Below are 19666 nucleotides of genomic sequence, written 5' to 3'. Positions count from 1 at the left end.
GTTCTCTCCCTTAACATGCCCTTTGCATAGCACTATTGTTTTCATCATACTATTTTTTTTATCATACTATATTGTAATAGCAACAAAAGCAGTCTTCAAGCCATATGGAGTTTATAAGGAGATGCACATCTGTCAACATTGTTAATTTAAATCCAGCCTAAATGGATAGCGGCTACACAAGTGATTCATTGAGCTTTATAAGCCCGTAACATAATGAATGGATGGCTTCATTTCACTTTTGTATTCGACCTACTACATTTGTTAACTATTTTTGGTGATTTGATAGGGAAGGGATAGCAAAAACCTTCTCAATGTTAGGAGTCCTGTGTTTTTGTGACAGTACTTGGGACAACAAAGACATCTGGTCAAATCTAAACTTGAGTGGCAAATGCCACAGAAACTCACTAGCATATATTAAGGAAGGAAGGAAAGAGGAGAGGCTTCATTCAGATAAAGTGTGCAGATTGGAGAATGTCTGTCTCACCCTGATATTATAAAAACCATGGAGGACTACAGCTATTTGGGCATATAAGCAATACATTTAAACACACACACACACACACACACACACACACACACACACCTGAATAACCTAAGATTGGTCAATAAGCAACAATTTCCCATACCAATGCCCAGCAAAGATAACATAATCAAACACATGTTTCAGCACCATGATTTAGTAAGTTTTTGCAGTTTTGCTTATTGTTCATAGTTTGATTGGAAGGTACTGTTTTTTATTTATGCTAGCCCCTTTTGGCTCTTAATCTTTGTAAGTCAGTCAGAGACTTTTCTACAGCAAACAATGAATCAATCAATCAATCAATCAATCAATCAAATAATAAATAAATAGTAACAATGTGGAATTCCAGCTTCCCGGGATGCAATTTTGCAGAGAAAAATCCAGAGGTTATGTATGATCAGAACACAAATCAACAATTTGGTGCATTAGTACAAGTGGACCATTTCTTTTTTGGTCTGTATTAATCACTTCACATCCAAGACCCTGGAAGCAGTAATTTTGTTATTGGCACCATTGGTTAAGATACCTCTTATAATAGCAGTCTCAGATCTGGGTGCTACAGTTCAAGAAGCATGGTGAAAGACTAGAAAATTAATATAAACATTTATCCCATATTAAGTCAAGCTGAAGGAATGTTGGCTGTACCCTCAGGAATTATTTGTTAAGGACGGAACTACATTCTTCAAGCATTTTGATGAATGACAGAAAGAGGCTGATGACAACTGTTCACGTCATCTACTAAGGGAAAGCATAAATGTAAATTTGGTATATTAGGGAAAAACCTATTTCAATCATCAACCATAAATGGCTTTGGGTGTTCTCTGTGAGGTGAGTTAGATTGGATCATCATTGCATCCTTCCCAACTCTTAAGAATTGTTCTAATTCCATATCCTTTCCTGTGATTCACAACTTTATCTTATGTTGCCATTGAATATACAAGCATGAAACGTTTCACAATATCTCTTTCCTCTTCCATCCTGTTGGGTAGTAAATAGTTTTCTTTATACCAAATCAAATAATAGTATCCCTTTACACTAACAAAATTTAGGAGACCACTCAACTTAGTACTGGAAATTATTTGTATATGTGTGTGTGTGTGTGTGTGTGTGTGTGTATGTCTGACAGCAGTAGAGACAAAAATAATTACAGTATGCTGATGTTTTATACCCTTTGCACTTTTCAAATACTAGCACACAGTTATTAGAAAGAGAAAAGACCCAGGTAATTTTTCTCACTGCCAATATAGTGGGAACTGACATATCATTATGATATAAGTCTAACTGTTTTGACAGTACTGCTGGTAAATTATTCCACAAGTTAAGATTCCAATTGACATTTTGTTACAGTGGTAGTCTACAGTAGATTCCAAAGGACTCTGCACTAATCTGCACACGAGGCTCTAGTTGGGAAATAATTGTTTTAGTAATCATACTTGATAATATTTCTTCGCTTAATTTTTTCCACATTATGCTATTTATGGTAACTTGCAACCCATAGGCATAAGTTAGACCACAGATTACCACTAACTATGCCAATGTCATCTTCCCACATTGATCTGAATGTCTCCTTTACATTCTGCAGTTCTATTTCCCCTACTTCAGCATTGACCTCTTATGTGTATGCTTCCATATTACTAATGCATTATCAAAAAGTGACGGCAATAATTGTAAACCACTCATCAAACTGTGGTATACAATCATGATTTGCAAGACAAGCAAATACCATAGTGTAATAATGCAGACATAGAGACAAACTATATTTTGCTATAAGCAAGAAAGGGAGGAGGTCATTGTAGCATGTGAATAGAGGAGACAGCATATGAGGGCCTGAAGTTTGGTCAAGGCTCATTCACGTAACGTGAAAACATGCTTTGGCATTACAGAGGAACCAAGCAATTGTCTTGTGCCAGTTTGTCAGTGTTACACATTTTATATTTTAGCATTTTTAATCTGCCATAAATTGCATCCACTGCAGTACATCTCTATTCATTTTTGTGCTCGTTGAAGCATTATTTGTTTCTTGCTTGTACATAGTTTATGTAAAGTCTGATTAAGGTAGGTTCTAATATTGTTCTTGATGCATCTTATTCAATGCTGTCTAGCCTGGGTTTCCAAAAGAGTGAAATTTTGCTCTTGTGCCTTATTCTTAATGAAATGCTCCGAAAGCAGAAAAGCTGGTAAATGCACAGTATTTATAATACAGTATTTTTAAGTTTAAATAATGCAATGAAAGCAATATTTGTGAGCAATATCTTGTACTAAACAAGATAAACATTACTAGATATTAAGCATTCATAAGGGATGTAATCTATGTTCATTTATATTTTTTAGGGTGCTTTATTTGCAAAATTTGGAATATGAACAGTACCTATTAGTTAATGTAGCCATCTGTAGTCCTTTGCCGGAGGATAAGCAATGAGCAAGGTGAATTTATATGCTTCAAAAGAACACAGCTGGCTGACGCTGGAATTTCTTTCCTACACACTATGAAGATGTTTTTTACTAAGTAATAGCAACAGAAGAAGGACAGCCTAATGTTTCCTTAAGATGAATAAATCTCCCCCAGTTTTGTAGAGTCTAGTCTATGTTTCCTAATTCAAAACTATATTTTAAAAAGATATGAAAATATCAAGAACTTGTTGAACACCTATAGCTACTATAGTCTCCTAATTATGTATTACCACTATCATACTACTGAGAATGTCACTGGCCACAGTTCAAATGTTACTGGTTCCTATAATGAAACAAAAAAGCTGAAGCGTTAACAATTTAGCTTCTTTTCCTGCTTTTATTGTAGTGTTTCTGAAGTGGCATCTAGAAGTTCCTGGACCCGGTAGGGAGGTCAAGGAGGCAGGGCCAATAAGGTCACATGGGTGCAACCAAGGAGGCTACATCAGTGAGGCCAAATTGTTCTGGTTTTCCTCCCATCCTCTCTTGCAAAAGTGTGGACATAAAAGCACTGGAGTTGGATAAGTTCGTAGCACCTCCCTATACTGAAAAATGTCTAGCCTTGGGATGAGAAGGGGTCCCTGCTGTCACACTTTCTAGCGTAGGTTAATGTCACAATAACGATACATTACCCAGAAATCAACTCCACTAAATTCCACATCCACTACATAAAGTAAAATAAATGTAAAAAAAGACTTACAGTCCATAAATCTGGGGAGCAATCTCTAGCCTGTTCAAATGCATGTAGAGTTCAATATCGTGTTTCTTTAGCAAATGATCTTGAATCTGATTTACTTTCGCTACTATAGCAATTGATGGGCCTAGGTCTTGTGGTCTAGCAAACGGAACAGGTGTCATCATTGCATCTTTCTCCTAATGAAAGAACAACAAAGTGAAATGTAAAATGAAATATACTATTAGAGCACATTCTAATACAACATTTTAGCAAAGGTCCAGTTTGCATGTAACCTGAAACCACAGTTAAAAATAAACTATGGTTTAATGAGAAAAGGTATGGGGCCCATTTCGCTCCACTGACATTCCTGTCTTTGATATGCTGGGAGGAAAACAAACCTGAGGCTGGCTTAGCATTGCATTCGAACCAGCGCTCATGTTTTTTTCTCCAAATAAACCAGGAGCAGAAGTCAAGGTTTACTTAGCTTACCAATCATACTTTAGTTTGGGGAAACAAACCACAAGTGCAAGTTCACACATAGCATAAATCCAGTCTTTGCTCCCCCCTTCCAGCACAGCAAAGAGAGAAGAGGGGAACAAACTGGTCATGTAATTAGCAGAATGCACCTACACTTATTCTTGTTAAATCATAGTTTATTTTTAATTATTGTTTAATGTGATTGATAAACCAGACAAATATCCAATTGTTGGAATGCAGATATTACCAACATATTATCTCCAGCAACTGAGGGGTATTTTTTTCATAGACAAACATTCCAGACCAGAATGTTATTGGTGGGTTGGTGTATAAATATACTCTATGAAGATTGACATCAAAATACACCAAATACACCAAAACAAGGACCATGAAGTGGGAGGGGGGGGGACAAACAAAAGTAACTGCTAACTTTTCTTATTTTGCAATGACAGTTGGGAGGTTCCATAAAATCCAATTACACATTCAACTAATGACTAGAAGAAGATAGGCAGAATTGTACAGTCCACTTCTTATCACTTAACCACAGTTAAAGAGATCCCGCAACACTACATTTGCTAAGGGGGCTGAAGGTTTGGGGAGGCTCTCAGACAAGATAGCCGAGGAAAAAACACTTCAAATATTTTGTTTCAACATGTTTTAGAAATGTTAACTCCTGTCTTATTTCCTATTATACCTCTGTTCTTTAATAATCATATTCTATAAGTTCAAAAAGTACTTGATTTTTATCAGCATGTACCTTTTGACTGTCGTGCTCATAGGTAGAAAACCAGTGTTCTGCTGTTTTCATAAGATGGATGAACATAGCACTAAAGACAAAAGTTTTTTGATAAGTACTATGATTAATAATAATACAAATATAATAGAAATGTAATAGAAATATGAAATTATCGAAACTTACTAGGCATCATGCTCCAGATATTCAGGGTTCAAAAGAGCTTTCATTTCCTCACTGCTTAGAATAACAAAAACATGTAAAAGTTTATTTCTGGAAGATTTTAAGCTAAGTTATAGAGGAACTGCAAGTAAGTACAACTAGCCTTTGTAATTAAAAAAGTAACTCCACTGAAGACAAATGAAGTCCTTACTCTCTCTAAAGATCAAAAACAAATTAGCTGCCTTGTCTGCACTACAATGAAGTAACCATCTAATTATTCCAAATAACAAATTACTGGGTGCCACAATGTATTATTTGAATATGCTTGATCCAGAATAATTGATCACTCCACAATCTATCACTGTTCGTTGAAAACAAAAAATATTGTTACTGGTCAAATACACAATTATCAAAGCAGTAATTTATTTTAATAGAATCTATTTTTATCACATTTTAGCAGCAATTAATCAGTGACGACACCTCTTATCCATTTTCTCCTCTGGCTACAGCTCTGGAAGGAAATAAGCGGCGGTAATATGCGCAAAACATGGTTACTTTGAAAAACCTTGACACTTTCTTCCTGCATACAGTGGCCAGGATCCAAAACGCTATGTGTGGAACACCACATGTGCCGGCGAATGTCCCATCCTACTTCTTGCTGCAGCCCCTAGTGCATGCTGAAGTGCTTGCATAAAGGGTTGTTTGGACCCTGGCAATGATAAAACACTTTCGTGCAACAGCAGTTTGAATATCCAATGCTGTATATGAAGATCTTCCCCTCTCACCCTGCGGAACAAATGGCTGTTGATATCAGGAATAATTCTCTGCTGGGAGGGTAACTTGCTTAGAGGGTTGTTGTTGTTTTTTTTACAATCAAGCAGTATATTGATTTTTTTTTGTTTTGTTAATTTTGTTAAATAAGTAAACAAAACAAAACAGGATGCTGGACTAGATGGGCCTTTGGCCTGATCCAGCTGGGCTCTTGTCTCCTTACTACGTAGCCTTTTTCCAGCAACAGAATGTCCTACCTTGGGGATACAGAGGACTAAAAGGTCTCTGGACCAGGTTAACAGACCTCTCTTTAAAGGGTAGTACTGATATGTCTTTTACCTGCTGTCATGTCATTGTTGAAACATGGCTTTTGACTATTTACATTACATTGCAAACTGCATGTGGTGCTTGTTGATCCACATACTGCTTGAGATCAAGACCCTAATAATTTGTTTTGTATGGAGAAATGCAAGAGACCCACCTTGGTTGTGCAGCTTCGCTTGCATGTAGATAAGCTTGGTGGTCACAATGCAGAATAAAGACAATTGGTGCTAGGAGTTCATGCATTCCCTACAGCAAAACAAAAATAAAGACTTAAATAAAGAGTTAGGAGCTATCTTATGAAGACACACATACAGCATAACTGAGAACGGTATCAAAAATTGTTTCCCAAAATTGGAACATCAATGATTGCTATAAAGTACAGAATTATTTATATACTTTTAGAAAATGGGATTAGAAGAAACCTAAGAGAAATACATTCCAATTCACTCAGCTAAGATGAAAATTCCATATCTGCATAGCTTAAAACTGTGATAATGGATAATGTCACATAAGATGGGGCCCAATTCCTTCTTAACTCCGTTAAGCAGATCAGCTAGGCCAATTGGCTAAATTTGCTCGAAAGAAAATTATTCATTTTATACAGGTTAACCAACAGAGTTTCGCAACTTTGGTTATGAACAACTAAAATGCTTCAGAAGAAATGGCAAGAAATTGGAGTACTTGGTTGATGGTCATTTCTTTAATGTTACACACAGAAATAATTTCCCTTCCATGTGTATGTTTACATGTAAATATTAAAAGCAGAAGGTACTCTGAAAGGTTGGAAAGAGATAATATAAAACCTGTCCCTTTGAAAAAATGTTTCGAATAAAAAGAGGGGAAAGAGTAAATTTGTATATTGGGTAGGCTGAGCACATCTTTTTATTTTTTCAGTTTTAAATTTTCACTATTTCATAATATTAAATGCACTCTTTTGAATACAAAAGAGAAGTTTAAACCTTCTCTAAATTTTGCTCATTCCAGTAACTTGCATAAAAATATCTTGAGGTCATATTGGAAAGACTGCTTATGAACAGATATGCTAGGATAAGGCTTCCAAAGGAAAAAGAAATCAATAATGACTGGGCATCTAGTTCCTATAATACCTTTGAGAATCCAGCATTGTTAATAAAAATAAAAGCTTGGCTCAGCAGAAGCTGGTGGGGCATCGTTCAGAACTGAACAGGTCAAACAACTATCAGGTACAATGGAAGACTTAGTTTTGATTAGCTCTATTCAGTCATCCTCTTTCACTATTACTGAGCCACATAGAATTGTAGAGTTGGAAGGGACCTCAAGGGTGAATTGGTCTACCCAGCTGCAATGCAGGAATCTCAGCTAGATCATACATGACAGATGGCCATCCAACCTCTGCTTAAAAACCAGCTCTAAAGGAATGTGGGGCTGGGGGGAAACAAAGGAAGGCACCCCCAAGGGCTCCAAAGCAAACACAACTGACTTCCCATGGGCTCCTCCCTTTCAGGGAACCTGAGAAGCACTCCTGGGCATTGCAGGAATAGACCAGAACTTTCTGTACATGCTCACAGGCATCATTGTACAGCTCCACTGTATCCCAGGGTGGGCACAGAGGACGACCTTACCCTAGAGAGAAGGAGGAGGGGTGCAGGGCAGCGGCTCCATGCTATTTGCCAGGCGAGCAGGGAGGAGCAGGAGGCAGAAGTGCCACAACAGTCAGCTCAAAGGAAGCAGGGAGACAAAAAGAGGGTAGGCGGAGTTGCTAGGAGCAAGACAGGCATTGCTAGGGGTGCCCAATGGCTGATGCCTGGACACTAAGTGGCCTCTTGCTATTCCTGCTACTGACCACTTCTTGGTCCCTTCCATGGGTTTTTGCTAGGCAGGCAGGGAACTGCCCACAGAATTCAATGGAGAGATGCTTCTCTTGGGAAACCAGCAGCGAGTGGCAGTATGCGGGCGGCAGCAAGCTGTGCCGCCTCTCTGGATCCAGCTGTCTGAGGCAGCTGCTTCACTCCACCTCATTGTTAGGTCGGTGCTTCCATGATCTGACTGTGGTTCAAGCCTCAGTGAACACCAGGACTTCCTGGGGACCAGATGAGGCCCATCCAACCCACTGGAGCCCTCCCCTGGATCATCAGACTCTAGCTCTTCAAGCTTCTGCTACCTGTTGTCCTGATCCAACTGGCCCCTTTAGGATGTCTCCACAGGGCTTATGGCAGTTATATGTGCTCAGTTCATGTGCAGAAAATGCTCCGCTATGGTGCCACGGCATACCTTGCTTAGCCTTACCCTAGCATTCTGCTATAAAGTTTTCAAACGTGGGTCTCCAGCAACACGGGCCAAGTGCCAAGCGACCTACATCACCAGGGTAGCTCTAAGGAAGAGGGAATTTCTATTTTGTTATCTGCTGCACTACAGAGCCACCCCCAGAATGGATTTGCCATTCAACCTGACCGTTAAAAAGATAATCTGGAACATGGCAATAGATAAAATAATGTGGGCATCAACCACATTGTGCTAAGGGGTTAAGGTGAAGGCAGAAATGCAAAAAGAGAGAAAGAGACAATGGTGCGGGTGGCAAAATTGCAATTTTTGTTCCTTCTTTGTAACATTTCTGGCATAATAAACATGTTTTGAGAGAGGAGCTTTCAAAGTTATATGTTGCAATGATACACCAGTTAGGTCTACATCTCATGAATTTAAATATGGCATGTAATTTTTTATAATACAATGACCACAATGTATTTTTAAATCAAATCAAAAGCAATTTGATATACAGTGACATTTCTATGTGCAGTACGCTGTGATGTGTGTTTTCCAGAATATTTTGAATCAGAACTTTTTTTGGGGGGGTGGAATCCTATGCAAATTAGGATAATTTACACAGGATGATTTGCATTAGAAGAAATTCAGTTGCATCAGAATTTTTTGTGATGCCCTAGAGTTTAATTTAATTTAACATTTTTATTTTACTTGTATTCAGTAAAGAAAACAAAATATTTGAAACTGACAAGCTTGCCTTATAATGGGTTTGCAGTTGTCACCCATTCATTGTTACTAATGAATGTATGAAAAGGAAAAATTTCCGTGGAAGAATATGGCACTGCCGTATCACTGATAGTATATACATTTTTGGTCAAAATATATTATGTTGTTCAAATATACAATAATATTGAATACAACTCCAGCATAAGGGGAATATGGCCCATCTCTAAATGTTGGGAGCCACAAAAGGATCTGAACGTCTCTCAGCCTTCCTGTGCAACCTGTAAGCACCTCAATGCATAACCTGCTGATCTCATCCATATTTACTCAAAGGTAAGTTACGCTGGGTTCAGGATTGCTTGCCCCTAGGAAAGTGTGCTTAGGACTGCACCCTAAGAAGTTTAAGGAACACATTGGATACAATTAACACGAATAACTTAACACAGGCATAGGCAAACTCCGGCCCTCCAGATGTTTGGGACTACAATTCCCATCATCCCTGACCACTGGTCCTGTTAGCTAGGGATGATGGGAATCGCTTTTGCAACAGGGGTCTGCTATATAAAAATGGCAACAATGTATTTGTTGCCAAATAATATACTGACCGAATGGAAATTAAGTTAGCCTTGTGTGGTTTTCAAAGTTTATAGGAAGCATTAACAGCCTTCTGGCAAAGAGCAGCATTTAACCCTTTTTGTTGCTGGGTTGTGGCATCTCTCCATCAGTCTCTGCTAGAAAATTGTTGTGTGATTTGCAGTGAGACAGAGGGGAGTGTGAAGCGTTAAAAATAGTAATTTTTCTAAAAATAGTGCAACCCAAACAAACAGCAGGCTGGCTCTTTCACGGACCCTCCCCTCCTCATCGGATATCATCCTCATTCATTAAAAGCATTGTAAATCCCATGGAGGGCTGATTGCACCCCAGCTTTTCTATTTAAAAACAGCAGGGGCCCCACCCACGCCATCTATAACACACACACAATTTTCTCTCTTTCAGCGTCTCGAGGGCTTTCCCTCTCCAAAATTTCTTCCGACACGTCAGCCAACGTGCCCTAAGCTTCAGTAAAAACCACCACATCATCAAAACCTTTCCATCAGCCATGCAAAGGTGCAGTAAATGGATGCAGTTCAAGGTTTGTTTGATTTTTGCTGGTGCTGCTCCAGAGCACTTTGAAAACGAAATGTTAGTTATTACAAATGCAGGGTTTGAGGGGCTTCCCTCTTCAGTCGAAGGGGTTAACTAAATAAGCACCATATCAGGTTCCACCTTTTGTCTCTCTCTCTCCCTCCCCTCACACACACACCATCACAACAGGACAGATTCCCTGAGGTTCCCTTCCCTTCTCCTTCCCACCCAGGCAAGGAAAGATCTTTTCTTTCTTCAACTCCCCAAAGGTGTGAACTTGCTTTCCTGTCCACAAGGTAGTTGCTGCAGGATCCCAGGTCTGCTTTGCTCCAAAAGGCAGGAGACAGTTTATCAGCAAGCAAGCCCCAGCATCCTCTTGCCCTACTATCTCTTCATTCTGATTAGTCAGAGTTGTGCAGCAGAAGGCCTCCCATTGGAAGGGAAGCCTGCTCTTCTTACACATCACTGACCAATCAGAACAAACTGCTGAAGCATGTTTGGATATCCACCAGTGGAAATGCTGGAATTTGCTGCTGATGAACTGCCTCCTTTTCCTGACAGATGTTTGTGGCCCACAGTAGTAAGACTGTGGCCCAGTTCTAACTACTATTACAATTATTAATTAATATACTGTTTACTGACAAATTAGGCTTTTAACCTGTATAAACACCAATCAGATTTTATTAGAATACACAATAAAACAATCCCATTAAAAATAGTGATTAGAACAGGAGACTCGGGTCTAGAGACTATGAACTTACATTGGGAATCACTGGTAACGGTGCCAAAATGCTGAATACGAGGCAAAAATGCTGCTCCGACTGACTTTTTGCAGGATTCAGGCACAAGGTTGGAGTGCATAGGTTTGCAAATGGAGCATAAAGAAGCATTCCACAGGCCTGGTGCCATCAGTGCATTACATCTTGAATATAGGGAATTATTTGAAGCAGTGGCATTAAGGTATAGCTTAATGAGCTATCCCAGCTGTGAGTTATACATTAATTAATAATCAATTAAGTAATAATTAATTTATATATAGCTCACTGCTGGGATAGCTGAGTCGCTAGAGCATGCAGATCTTTATTCAGGGTCATGGGTTCACAAGCCCCACGCTGGGCAAAAGATTCCTGCATTGCAGGGGGTTGGACTAGATGATCCTCAGGGTACCTTCCAATTCTACAATTCTATGGCTCTCTGATATTATTAGATTGAAATAAGACAGTCAACCTATCCAGTAGAATAATCAAGGCCAATGAAGGCAAAGCAGGAAGTGGCACTGAAATTAATAAAAGTAAAAAAAAACTTCAGATTTTTAGAGCACCACTCTTTACTGTTGTAGTTAAAATCTGTTAGTTTTTAAGTGCAGTTATTAATTTATTCAGTACAAGTATTCAGCGCAGATATATTTAGTGTTTTATCCAGTCTCTTTAGCCCTAGATCAGCCATCTTCTAAAATCACTGCAATGTGGAAATGACACTCTTCAAAAACAGAGGTGAAAAAGTTTTCTTTGTTAACAGCCTGTAGGCTCACGAAATTGAACCTGTTCTTTTATCTGCCGATGTTCATTTAGCCCACCAAGCAGTCTTTATTAAAGCAGAGGCACAAGGCAGTCAAAGTTCATTAATACCATTTATATAATCTCTGCAGTTTCAATTAACTCAGCAAGACATTCTACAACATGATAACAGTCTCATTAATTCAATAAAATCCCATAACTATTAACAATATGGTCTATGTTAAACGGGGTGTCACCTAGAACAAAATAATAGCTTTAACAGCTTGTGAGGAAACTCAAAGTTTTTTTTAAAAAACTGATTTGACTAAATACTCAAGCCTTATGCAGTAAGGTATTATTTTTTTTGTAAAGGATCTATAAGATTTTTCAGCACAAGAAGACGACAGTTAAGCTGTACCAAAGAAGGAAATATTATTTGCCTATTAATTTACTCAGAGTGTGGTTCTTGTGCTACTCTCTCTTTCAGTAGAAATTTGTTGGGTTCATCTCTTTAAGGAATGCCCCACATCACAGCTCCTCAAGGCAATTTTCAATTATTCATGTGACTAATGGGTTGGATCAAATAAGTCCGCTTCAGATAATATTTACATAGACAATATTTTACCTAATATTTTCCTCATCCTTCACCAAGTTATAATGTTCCAAGTACACCATTTTTTTCATATACTCAGCCAATGTTTTATATGGTTGGATAGCAGAGCGAAACCAGGCTGGGTTTATTTCTTAATCCCACTAACAATCTGCATGGGAGGTTATTGTGTGGGATACCCAACGTGATATAGCAGCTACAGAGCTGGACTAGGACCTGGGAGACCAGGGTTAAAAAATCTCACCTCAGCCACGACGCTCATTGGGTGACCCTGGGCCAGTCACCATCTCTCACCCCAACCTAACCCACAGGGTAGTTGTGAGGACAAGATGAGGAGGGGGAGAGCCATATATAGCTTCACAAAAATGTAAGAACATAAGAAGAACTTGATGGACCATCTAGTTCAGAAGTCTGTTCTCACAGGGGACAAACAGATGCCTATGGGAAACCTGAAAGCAGGACCTGAGCACAAGAGCACTCTCTCTTCCTGTGGCTGCCAGAAACTGGTAAAAGGTAAAGGTAAAGGGACCCCTGACCATTAGGTCCAGTCGTGACCGACTCTTGGGTTGTGGTGCTCATCTCGCTTTATTGGCCGAGGGAGCCGGCGTACAGCTTCTGGGTCATGTGGCCAGCATGACTAAGCCACTTCTGGCGAACCAGAGCAGCGCACAGTAACACCATTTAGCTTCCCACCGGAGCGGTACCTATTTATCTACTTGCACTTTGACGTGCTTTCGAACTGCTAGGTTGGCAGGAGCAGGGACCAAGCAATGGGAGCTCACCCCGTTGCGGGGATTCGAACCGCCAGCCTTCTGATCGGCAAGTCCTAGGCTCTGTGGTTTAACCCACAGCGCCACCTGCGTCCCATCAGAAACTGGTACTCAAAAGCATTACTGCATCCAATCAATAGCCGCCAATAGCTTTCTCCTTCGTGAATCTGTCTAACTCCATTTTAAAGCAATCTTGGAAAATACCATTAACACTGAGGACTGTGGACCCTATATTTTAGTGATTTTGTTCCTACGAAGAGGGCCTATTTCAGAAGACAGTGCTGGGAAATGCTCAGCTTTACAGGATTTGTGCTGCAGACTCTTTAGCAGCTGTATGAAGCTACTCAGGCATCACCAGATTTGGTCTAAGGTGATATCAGTTAGCAGATGAAATCAATCTCTATTTTTCTTTTACATTTAATTCAAGTAAAACGGCAGCATTGCTTAACCGGTGTCTGGGATGAGTAGTAGACTAGATGAAGGGACTAGATGAAGGTCAATAAGAGTAAGTTAACCCTAAGCAGCTAGACAAAACCAGATTTTTTAACACTAGGAATGTGTTATTGAGGCTTTCCCCAACCTGATGCCTTCCAGATATTGCTGGACTCCAGTACCCATAGGCCCCAGCCAGCATGGCCAATGGTCAGGGATGATGGGAGTTGCAATCCAACAACATGTGGAGGGCACCTTCCAATATACCTGATTCAGAAGGTAGAAATCTGCAGAACAGAAGGTATTATGTGTTGTAGAAGATCGAAAGGTCGGCAGTTCGAATCCCCGCGGCAGGGTGCGCTCCCGCTGTTCGGTCCCAGCGCCTGCCAACCTAGCAGTTTGAAAGCACTCCCGGGTGCAAGTAGATAAATAGGGACCGCTTACTAGCGGGAAGGTAAACAGCGTTTCCGTGTGCAGCTCTGGCTCGCCAGAGCAGCAATGTCACGCTGGCCACGTGACCCGGAAGTGTCTTCGGACAGCGCTGGCCCCCGGCCTCTTTGAGTGAGATGGGTGCACAACCCTAGAGTCTGGCAAGACTGGCCCGTACGGGCAGGGGTACCTTTACCTTTACCTTTATGCATTTAAAGTTAAACTAGCTTTGTTGATAAACAACTTTTACTCAACTATACAACTTAGCCTTTGGCTGTGAACATTATTTTTCTTTTAAAAAGATGCTGGATAAATTCACATTCAGACATTTCAAGCAACTTACTCTGGAAGAATCATCTTAAGATTGTTAAAATTCATCCGAAGTGCATGCTCAGCTTGAAAGCTTTTCTATTTTCAACATGACATACACTAATTAAAAAGATCAACTGAATTTACAAATGAATTCATTTGTATCATTTCTGCAGGCCTAACATGAACACTGCTGAAAAGTCTCTTTCTCACTAGTAATCTGTTTCAAACTTTTTTCTGCAAGTCTGAGGCACTTGTACACTATTGGTAAATATATCTTAAATTGCTTGCATCATATTCCATGGTATTCTCTTGTTCCATGGGCAGACAAAATGCCATTCATTTATTTCTTACTTGACGACTTGATTGCTAAAGTTGAAGTAAACAAGTCCATATTTTGGGTTGGATTCAGGCAAAGTGACTTACACTTAGCTCTCACTGAAATGAATATGAGTGCAGTTAGGTCACGACTAACTTATCCTATTAATTTCAGTGAGACTCAAGATAAACTTATCCAGTTCACCTGGGAGTAAGGTTTACTAAATTTAATGAGATTTACTTCTGAATTGACATCTATAGGAATCTGTTGTTAGTTTTGATCTACTGGTAATCCATTTGCAGAAGATAAAAAATTGTCCATTTGGTACATATATTTTTAATTTATGAAGAGCAGCAGTGAAAGCTTTCATTAGTTAATAAGTAATAAAAAGTTTTTAACCTTTAAAAAGTTGGAAGTAGGATTTAACAGCATTGAAGAAAACAATCTGAGGGAATGTCTTATCTTGAGTAGGGAGCATATGTGCCTGAATGGTTTGCTTTCTTTACCACACAGCTAACAAGCAGTTCTTTGATTGCCTGAGCCATCACACACAACTTTGGAGATAATAAAACCTATATTATTGTTCAATCAATTGTCAAGCGTGTAGCAGGAAAAAAACGTTGAGGCAATGGATACCACCTGTACGATAGTTTCATTACCTGTTTGTAAAGTAACTGCTCATTTTCCCGAGCATAACAGAAAAGAACATCTGTAAGAATCTTTCTCACATTCTCTTCTTGGAAATACTGCATTTCAGGAAACCTGAAAAAGAAAAAGAAAAATACATCACTTATACATACACCACAATGCTTCCTAATGTCTTCGGTTTCCTGATTCCCAGTCTTTTAAAAAGCAGTCTTACAATCTTTTATCTTTCTTCCACTCCACAAAGCTCTTACAGGTATCATATTTATCTTTTAAATATTGTTATAAATGACACGTTATTAACTATATTACTTAGAATATTCCACTGCTTTACACAGGTGGATTTCTGAGAGTGATATCAGCTGTGAGCAAAACTGCATCGACATGTGATTTGTGTGAGATACAAGTGAAAGAACAGCAATAAAGAATAAAAATATCAGTTATATAAGGACACAGTCAGACATAGAATGATGGCAGCCTTTTCACATGTACATGGAAGCAAGTTCAACAGAAATAAATTGTGTTTGCTTCCAAGCAAATGTCTGGTCAGAATCAGGGAACAGGGCAAGTAGAAGATTCAGAAAGAAAATCTCCCCTCTCTCCCCGTGAGTAAAATGAATTCTAGGTAAGAAGCAACTTTGAGAGTTCCTTCAGTTAGTTCACGAAAACTAACCAGTCATCTAGACCTTGTAAATAGTAAACTGAATTCTATGCCAATATGAGTGTAACATTCTTTTTTACAATGCCTCCATTAACTAGAACAACTATCCAAACTTTAATTCCCCAATTATAACTTAGATAGTTATATAATCTTAAACATCCTGAACTATTCCCATTTAAAAACAAAAAATACCATCTGTGAAAATTAACATGAAAGCATACTTAGATTTTAATTATACATCTAACAGCATAAATGCATTTGAAAATACTGCTTTGGCACTGTCATACAAAATAAAGCAATAAGGGTTGTCAATATTTCCTGTGCATTGTTTTATTTTTTGCCTACCAATTCTATAAATGGAAAAGGTATCAAAATGAATTTTGCATTGTAAAACTCATGCAAACTATTTTCTCATCTCAAATAACAGTAAAGAGTGATGCTACAACTAGAAAAGTAACATGCCATATAAGAAGTAATTGAGATGAATTGGAGCTACTCAGTGCAATCATTGTTCTAATTCTGACAAAATATTTTACGGAACTGAATTCCAGCTTTGATAAATTCCTTAACAGGAATGACCTAAGGGCTAAAGAGATGAAAGAATAATTACAATGGTAATAAGGAACGTTTTTAAAAAGCATCTCCGACAGTAGGAAAGTAATACACAAAAATAGAAATGCTAAATTCCTCTGAATGACATTTCTCACTAATTACACATCACTTTTTATTGATTAAGTGTTAAGAATTACAGAAAATCATCTGTTCAATCTTGTATTATAAACATAATTTAGTCACAAGATCTGTCAGTTCCTCTCATTCTTTTTTCTTTCTCACTGAAACCATTTAAAACACGCAATACCTCATAATATTAATTTATAATAAACCCACTTCAATATCTCCAAGATGTCTCTTTGGGATTCAAAACCAAGAGAGACAATATTCCCTTATTGATCTAGATTATTTTGAATACTGTATTTTTCTTGAAGTGCCTGTCATTTTCTTGGGCAACCATCATGCCCATATTGTATCCTCCAAAGAACCGCTCTAAGTTCTTACGAAGACCACATTTTACCCAAAAAGTGATTTAGAACTTTGAAAAACTATTTAAATAAATGTATGGTCCTGCGTGCTGTATCTGGCCCACTACGCCTTTTCCCGAACTCACATGCATAAGATCTGCCAACAAGTACCAGCTTATCGGTCAGATTTTATTTTGGGAGGTGAAAAAGGGAAGCAAAAGCTGACCACCATCTAGTTCCAGGTGTTCCAGCTGAGGTGGCCGTACCCTTTCTTACCCTTCACCAAGGGGCTACCTAAGTATCCTCTTGTCCTGAGGGAAGGAGAGATTGAGATTCAACCACCACCTTGCCCTAGCTTTCAAAAAGACTTTCCCCTTGTAAATGTCTTAGAACCATAGAATGGTAGAGTTGGGGGGCACCAAAAGGACCATCTTGTCCAAACCCCTGCAATGTCCAGCGTGGGGCTCGTTCCCACGACCCTGACATTAGAAATCTTATGCTCTACCAACTGAGCTATCCCAAGCTCTTGACAGCACAGCATTAATTAACTGCTGCTGATTTAACATTTTTATGTAAACTGTTTTCTGAGGTCCACCTGAAAAGCCGCATATAAATACTTTAAATAAATATAGAATGATAAATAATACCGTGTAGGTGAGCTGGATGTTGCCTTACGGCCAAAGGTTGTCTATCTACAGCAATGTTTCACAACACTTACGTTCTTGTCACATCTTGCTCAATCATTCCTCGAAGTTCTTTATCTTGGAAAAATTTGTTCCAAAGACTCTGCAAAAGGGCAGACATTCACACAAAACATGGAATAAAACTGATGGTCTATGTAAAAAGTTTGTATAAATTGGAAGCATGTTGCATTTGGGCTGCTGAAAAGAATTAATTAGTGAATATCAGACTTTGGGAGGTTTTCACCTTTTGATCAAGCTGCATTTTTCAAAAAGCCTCACATGATTTTTTTTTCTATCATAGAATCTTAGAGTTAGAAGAGGTCCCTGAAGGTCCTCTAGTCCAACCCCCCAGCAATGCAGGAATAAGCAGGGGGCCCATATGGGGATCAAACCCACAACCCTGACATTATCAGCACCACGCTCTAGCCAACTGAGCTGAATGTCATGGAACCTAATATTATCTTATTTTTAGTTTGCATAAATACATTAAAACATTAGAAGTTGTAATGCTAAATATTTCTGGTGTGTTTTCTGCATTACTAAATGGTGACTTTTACATGCACATATACTTTACAGGTTGTTTTCTATGGGGAAGAGGAAAGTTGCAATGCAATGATGTCACACCACATGCTCTGTATCCCTAGACCAGGGTGGCTAATCTGTGGACCTCCAGAATTAGCTGGACTCCATCTCCCATCATCCCTGACCGCAGGTCATGTTGGTCAGGGTTGTTGGGATTTAAGAGTCCAATAATAGCTGGAGGGCCACTGCTCCTGCCCTTGACTAGGGAAAAGAAGAAGAAGAGGAGAGGGAAGACTTCTTTCTTTGATGACAGCCAAATGTCTCCTGCCATGTTTAAATCAACGTGATGGTGAATCTACAACAAAACATTTACAGAGCCGCTCAATAACTATATTGTCCAATTAAGGCCAACAGCCATTCTTGAGATATTTTTACAATTCCACAGCTGCAAACATTTGCAGAAAGCCCTGATCAGTATTCATGCAAAGCCTAAATAAAATGGCTTAGTTCACTAGAAACTAACAGAAAGCGAGAAGCTTCCCAAAATGTCTGTGGGTACGTGGTCACTGGAGAGTCCAATATTGCCCTCGAAGCACTGTATGTTGCTTTAAAAATAATATGACATGCTAGTTCAACATGCAATGTATCAACATTATTGGTTCCACTTGATATTCACTGGAAGAATTAATCATGGTATATTCAGCTGTTTTTAAAATTGCAGAAATGTTTAAATAAAAGAGCTGATGACTAACATTTATTTTAAATGAATAAGAACAGGTGGCAACTCTCGGAGAGAATGAAACAAAGTCCCAGCTCTGATCTCTTGCTCATCAAGACATCATCAGCTGAAAGTGATGAATACTCAGCATGCTCCACTTTTGGAGAAGAGCATCTTCAGCTCCTTTTCGTCTGTTTAGAGATGGTATATCAAGTGCCATAGGCTTGCTTCACTTGGCTACTTGAATAGTGGACCTAAAGGTGAATTTGAATAGAGGCTGAACAAAAAAAAAATTCACTAGATGCAAATAGGAAAAAGAACATCTATAGCTTGCATAAAACTGTGTATTTATATTGGGAGTGATAAGGGAGTGAGTTCACACAATGCTGGCTGCTGGATGATGTAGATACTGCAACAGGCTTGAAGGATTAAACACCCCCCCTGATTAATGGTTGTCAACCTGACATTAGATACTTGGGTCCTCAACAAATCCACTTAGGAATCTTTTGAAATTGGACCCTGGTCTATGTCAAACTTTTGGATGTTGAATTTCTTACTGATGCTGACTCTGAATATACGCTGCCATTTGATTTATCTATTTTTTCTAGCTAATCATGTTATAGTTCAGCAGTAGCCAATGTAGCATCTTCCATATGTTGTTGAACTCTCATAAACTCGGATCATTGGCAATTATCTCTTATAGTCGTCATGACTAACTTGTCCCACCGATTTAAGTGAGGTTAAAGCATGTCTAAGAGGAAGGCACATTTGGCAAGTCCTCAGCATGATCAACTCCCGCTCGGAAACCTATGTCCCCACTGTGGAAGGATGTGTGAATCCATAACTGGCCTCCACA

General features: G+C 38.9%; 1 protein-coding gene across 26 annotated transcripts in view; it reads right to left on the bottom strand.

Annotated features, from left to right (window-relative positions):
* The window catches only part of TBC1D5 (TBC1 domain family member 5), a 242306-nt gene that overhangs the window by 90333 nt on the left and 132307 nt on the right, over nucleotides 1-19666 (bottom strand). For 15 of the 26 annotated variants that reach the window (XM_083404783.1, XM_083404795.1, XM_083404787.1 and 12 more), the window contains exons 8-13: nucleotides 17606-17673; nucleotides 15222-15324; nucleotides 6269-6357; nucleotides 5041-5091; nucleotides 4879-4948; nucleotides 3669-3841 (exon numbers count right to left, since the gene is read on the bottom strand). In XM_083404783.1, coding sequence (XP_083260909.1) covers nucleotides 3669-3841; nucleotides 4879-4948; nucleotides 5041-5091; nucleotides 6269-6357; nucleotides 15222-15324; nucleotides 17606-17673 — 554 coding nt within the window. Of the gene's footprint in view, nucleotides 1-3668; nucleotides 3842-4878; nucleotides 4949-5040; nucleotides 5095-6268; nucleotides 6358-15221; nucleotides 15325-17605; nucleotides 17674-19666 lie in introns of all 26 variants that reach the window. The other 11 variants (XM_083404774.1, XM_083404789.1, XM_083404792.1 and 8 more) reach the window with 1 other exon arrangement.

The sequence above is a fragment of the Podarcis tiliguerta genome, assembly GCF_965153285.1.
Source record: "Podarcis tiliguerta genome assembly, chromosome: 12".
Classification (NCBI taxonomy): Eukaryota; Metazoa; Chordata; class Lepidosauria; order Squamata; family Lacertidae; genus Podarcis; species Podarcis tiliguerta.
This window is presented reverse-complemented; position numbering and strand designations above follow the sequence as displayed.